Source organism: Apaloderma vittatum, unplaced genomic scaffold, assembly GCF_000703405.1.
Source record: "Apaloderma vittatum isolate BGI_N311 unplaced genomic scaffold, ASM70340v1 Scaffold44382, whole genome shotgun sequence".
Classification (NCBI taxonomy): domain Eukaryota; kingdom Metazoa; phylum Chordata; class Aves; order Trogoniformes; family Trogonidae; genus Apaloderma; species Apaloderma vittatum.
The window spans coordinates 735-5,748 of record NW_009702760.1 but is presented as its reverse complement, the minus strand read 5'-3'; the positions used below and the strand labels follow the sequence as shown (position 1 = coordinate 5,748).

At 41.7% G+C, this 5,014-nt stretch overlaps 1 protein-coding gene across 1 annotated transcript; it reads right to left on the bottom strand.

Moving 5' to 3' along the window:
- Positions 1 to 714: 714 nt before the first annotated feature.
- On the bottom strand, positions 715 to 4,498 carry WDR53 (WD repeat domain 53). Its single transcript, XM_009864340.1, has 2 exons — positions 4,022 to 4,498; positions 715 to 1,302 (listed from the first exon to the last, which is right to left on the bottom strand). The coding sequence occupies exons 1-2, from the start codon at positions 4,496 to 4,498 to the stop codon at positions 715 to 717; spliced, it is 1,065 nt and encodes a 354-aa protein (XP_009862642.1).
- Between the last annotated feature and the right edge of the window lie 516 nt (positions 4,499 to 5,014).

Below are 5,014 nucleotides of genomic sequence, written 5' to 3'. Positions count from 1 at the left end.
AGCCATGAGAGAGAAAGCATTTATTAAGACAAGTGTAATAGTTATTTTTTCCCTGGGATAAACAACTAAATGCATAAGACAGCCGACCCGTTAAACAGATATTAACATCTTCCCTTGCCCCTTCATTGACTGCAGTGTGAAAAAATCCAATTGGCAATGACAGTTAAGCTAATTTGATTACTCATTAGTTGATGTTTCTCTAGCCTTATATGCAGCTGCTGCCTAAGGAATGAAAAATGTATTTCCACTACAGCCAATTTAAGCTAACTGTGACACAGTTTAACGGGGAGAGTAACGTAAAGCACTGCAAGAGAATGCAAGGAGCTCAGCCAATGACATCTCTGTTACCGCTCAGCATCCTTGTTCGGCACTGTGAGTGTCTCCTTTAGTTCTTCCTCCAGCCTTAATTATGTCATCTCAGTTATGAACTAATATCACCCCTAAATATACTGAGACCCATTTCACTTAAATTCAAGAAGCAAACTGCCAACCCTGCAGGATACAGCTGCAGTGAATACCAACAGCCACTAAAAAGCATAATGCGAGGCCAGTTACATCATGAGTACTTGTGTGAGGACACAGCAAATCCCTTCCCCTTCTGAAGAACATAGCAGATTTCACTGTTCAGTTCACTGTCACGGCATGGAACTGGACTCGTTTCAAATGCTCTGAGAAGTGGTTTTCTCCCAGAAATTTCTTTAAACATCTCAGTGTCTACGGCTTGGGCAACGGATACACAGATATAGAATTACTCTGATCAGCAACTAATACCATCTTGGAGCTTTTGATCTCTGTGCACAAGATCCAGTTCACCTTCTCTCCATGCTCAATGGTTAGCTTTGGTAAAACTCTAGCATGCTCATTTGAGGCCACTTTGTTGAGCTTTCCATCTTTTCTGGTGGAAGCAGGTGCTTGCGACTTCCTTCTCTGCAGAGATTTTGCTGGACTTTTCTGCTGCTTTCCAACACTGCTGCTGACATCCCAGAGCAAGACTTTCCCATCATTTCCTCCAGTCAACAACCAGTATGCTTCTGGCATAAAGAGGACCTGTGATACTCCCAAGCTGTGACCCTGAAACTCCAACTCACGTTCAAACTTGACACCAGTCACTCTGAATATTCTGACTTTGCCATCTTGAGCTCCACAGCCAAATATGTTGCCACACGATGCGACAGACAGGCAATGTGCAAGTGGCGGGTTGAAGAACTGGCCAGCTGACTGGGAACTGTCTTCCTCCGTTTCACACTCCTGCAGGTTTGTGGTCCACAGGGGGCGAGCTTTCTGCAGGTTCCACAACATAACCTTAGGAAAAAACCATATGAATCAGTAAGTTCTCCATTTTATGTAAAATCAGATCTTTCGTTAAGAGTAAAATAAAACCCTAACCACACTTCTTGCTCTACTAGAGCAAAAGCTATGCAAGAGATGCAAGATGTGTTGTGAGGAGTGGTTGACCTTCAAGCTCATACTGCCCTATTCCACAGTCAATGACTCAGACATTTAGATTGCAAAAATGCTTTTGCATTCATCTCAGCAGTAGTAATCATAATATACTGCACATCAATTATTTAAAACGAGGGACATGGAGACACTAGCAGTGAACTGAGATAATTTTGATTCTGATTTTTAGCTCCCTCTCTGCTATGTACTTTTCCTAAAATAATCACTTCCATGAACATGTTTGAAAAATGGAGCAGCAAAAGGTAAACAGTAGTTCATGCCCTCATTTTTAAACAGAAATATATGTATTTTTTAATATGCAATGAGTAGATCCGATTTGTGCTATTACCATATCAAGGTAGGGTGTGCTATTCCTGATGAGATGGGAGGAGGTTGTGATTTTAGACTTGCTTTTAAAATGCTACCCCACCACCAAGCCCTTCGTGAAGCAATAACTGTGCCTTCAGATGAATCCTGCATCTCTCACTCAGCAATTCAGGATTTATACTGTGCCAGTTAAAAATAATTCTCTCAATACTTTTGTTGGATCTGAATTGATGATGAGCATTTTCAAGGCCAACACATGAAAGCACAAGTCAGTCTAAGCAGTACTGGTGTACTGTTTGCTAAATAATAATCCTCTAGTAGCCTCCAGCAGAAAGTACAGGAATCTAAATTTGTGTCACAAAAGGCTCTGCATTTTGGGAATCCAAATCACACTAAGACATGCAAAATACCTTGTTTACTGTCACTTTCCTGTTTTAACTACTGCTGTTGCTGCTACATTAAAACTACTTTGCTACCAAGGAAAGGCAAAATGACAACTATGAAGAGCAGAGTAAATCAGAGAGGCTGGGTCCTAACGCTTAAAGCAAATACTCCTATTTTCATCACAGCACTGCAACAGCTTTATGAATTCATCAAGTGCTAACACATTTTCTGGAAACTAAGTATTTCCTGTCCTCATGGCATTTTCCTTGCTTCCATGGAACTTCTAAAAAAATTTCAGCAACCTAAATTTCAGTTCTCATCAGCTATGGCTTGACTGAGGCTTTGACATGCAAGCACAGAACATATTTTGATGCTAGTAGAGCTCATAACTTGTCCAAAGACATGCTGCAGCACAGTAGTTCAGAGTATTGAAGCTCAGCTTCTCTTTGTGAAGTGGATGTATCATAAAGCCAACCTCAATGCAGAAAAATGCTCTTTTCATTGTACAAAACACAGTAATGAATTCATAGTAGTTGGCGATATTGACTTTCACCCAAAAAACAACTCGGCAAGCTGCGATAAACCATACTAAAACTAAAAAGTTACAAAAAAATAACCAGTTCAGTCACACAGAAGTGGTATACAAATGCTTATAATTCTGATAAAAAGTTTCCAGCCATCGGCTTGTTTAATCTGAATTTTAGGGACCTGAACTAAGGCAGCTAAGGTGCTGAGCATTTACTCCTCTCAGACTGAGACTTTGGTACCTCTGAAAAGAAGTGTCTCATAATACTTCATTTAAAATCCTACATCCATTTTTCAGTTAACCTAAGGAAAAAAAATAACTGGAAAACTTCTGAAAATTTGGCAAAGTCTAAACCTAGCAGACTTCCATCATTCAGCCCTATTTGGATATATATACTTACTGAAGTAAGTACCTACTGAAGTAAGTATATATATGATCCGTGGCTTTACTATGGAAAAATACTGCTTATACTAAATATCAGCATATATCTTTTCTAAGGGGCATTAGAGCACTTCGGTTTTAAGAACACAGGGTGACACTGCTCAATGCTGTCAAAGGCAACTTCACCCTAGTACCACTAGAACCATGGAAAGTTGCAGAATTGGTAGTTTTAATCTCGGGCTAAACCAGGAATGTGGTCAAATCTCAACCACTGGAAAGAAACTACTGAAAAGCATCTGTTCTGGGAGGCCAACTTCAGCAATGTAACACAAGAGTCCATTAACTCCTAGCATGGTTTTTCTCACAACGCTTCCATGAGTGGCATGCGAAGGACAAAATTTCCTCCTGATGAGGAAAGAGAAGCGTAAAAGGTAAAGAACATTTAATGCTCCCAAGATGCTTATCGGAAAAAAGGGATAAATTATAAAAATTACTTGTGCTTACAGTGGCTTGTAAAAGATATTTATCTACCTGTAGTAAAGTATTCTTGCTAGCATCCTATCTGCTTCAGGCATTTTGCCTTTTTCTAGCTATCATCTGCATTTCATCTGCAGCCATAACTTATCACTAGGGACAGCTTCTGTTTTTCCTCCATCCAACAGGGAGCTAATGTGGCATGAGTGTGCTTTGCAACTATTCTCATTTCCTCCCAGCCTGCTCACTTTTAGATTGTAAATATTAAGGAAAATAAAATCAGGGAGAGGAACTGTTAAGTAGAAAATAGCACAAACAGCCTGGACACTTAATTTCTCTGCCAAAACTACTTTAGAACAGTGAAGGAGCTTTCTGGTGACTGCAGGCTGCACACCTTCAGTCTTGGTGAAAGTATGTTGACGCCTCACTACACAGGTGGGCAGTTACTGTTTCACATCTCTAATAACCATCTACTTGTATGCAAATCACCTGCATGTCCAGTCCACAGGAAATAAGGCTTTGAGGCCTCTGAGGTCGAAAGACAACAGAGGAGCAGATATTTGAGTGTCTCAAGGACCGGCTGACTTTCTTGTTTTCCAAGTCCATAACCTTTATTGCCCCTGAGTCATCTGCTGCAGCCAAGAAATTCTCAGTCTCATTCACTGAGAGGCAGTTGATCTCCTCCTCATTCACATGGAAGCGTTCAATGGGCTCCTTGAGGGACCGGATATCCAGCAAAGTGATAGTTTCTCCATGGGAGGTGTACAGCCTGGTGGGACAGCGGGGAGAGAACACCATGGATGTCACGTCGTCTGCCTTTGGGAGCTGGAGCTGTCCCGTCGGAGTGCCTCCTCCATCCCAGAGTGTAAGCTCGCCTCTCTCAGCACCTGAAGCCACCAGCCCTTCCGTGTTTACATCCAAGCACAATATAGAGGATGAATGTCCACCAATCCATTTGACTGCCATGTTTCAAGGACACCTGAAACAAACAAAAAAATCCCCTGATCTAAGCTGGTGTTGGTCTCATTACAGCAGAAAGCTTATGGAGGCAACAGGATCATCTCATGGACTATAATGCAAAATATTTGAAAACTCTAGAATCCAGTTAAAACAAGCATTTCTACAGATCGGTACTCAGACGAAGCTTTGGCTCCAGCAGCAACATCAGCCACAAGCTGTGGAATGGCAGCAGTGCTGGCATGTCTACCTGTGCAGTACATGGAGTACATCTCCTGCTCTGATATGGCTGCCCACATGAGAGCTGCTTCCTCAGCACATAAGGACACAGCACACCTGTCAAAACAGGAGAACAGCTCCTAATGGGATGTACTGGACAGGAGCAAGGGGAAGATGAAAACTGGTAAAGTCCGTCTGCATAGCAGTCACTTTTCTCCAATCTGGGTGAGAGCACATGTGAACGTATGTCTTTCTTTCATCCAGCTGTCGAAGTGCCGGGTAGTCAGTACTTAATGTTGATTTGTA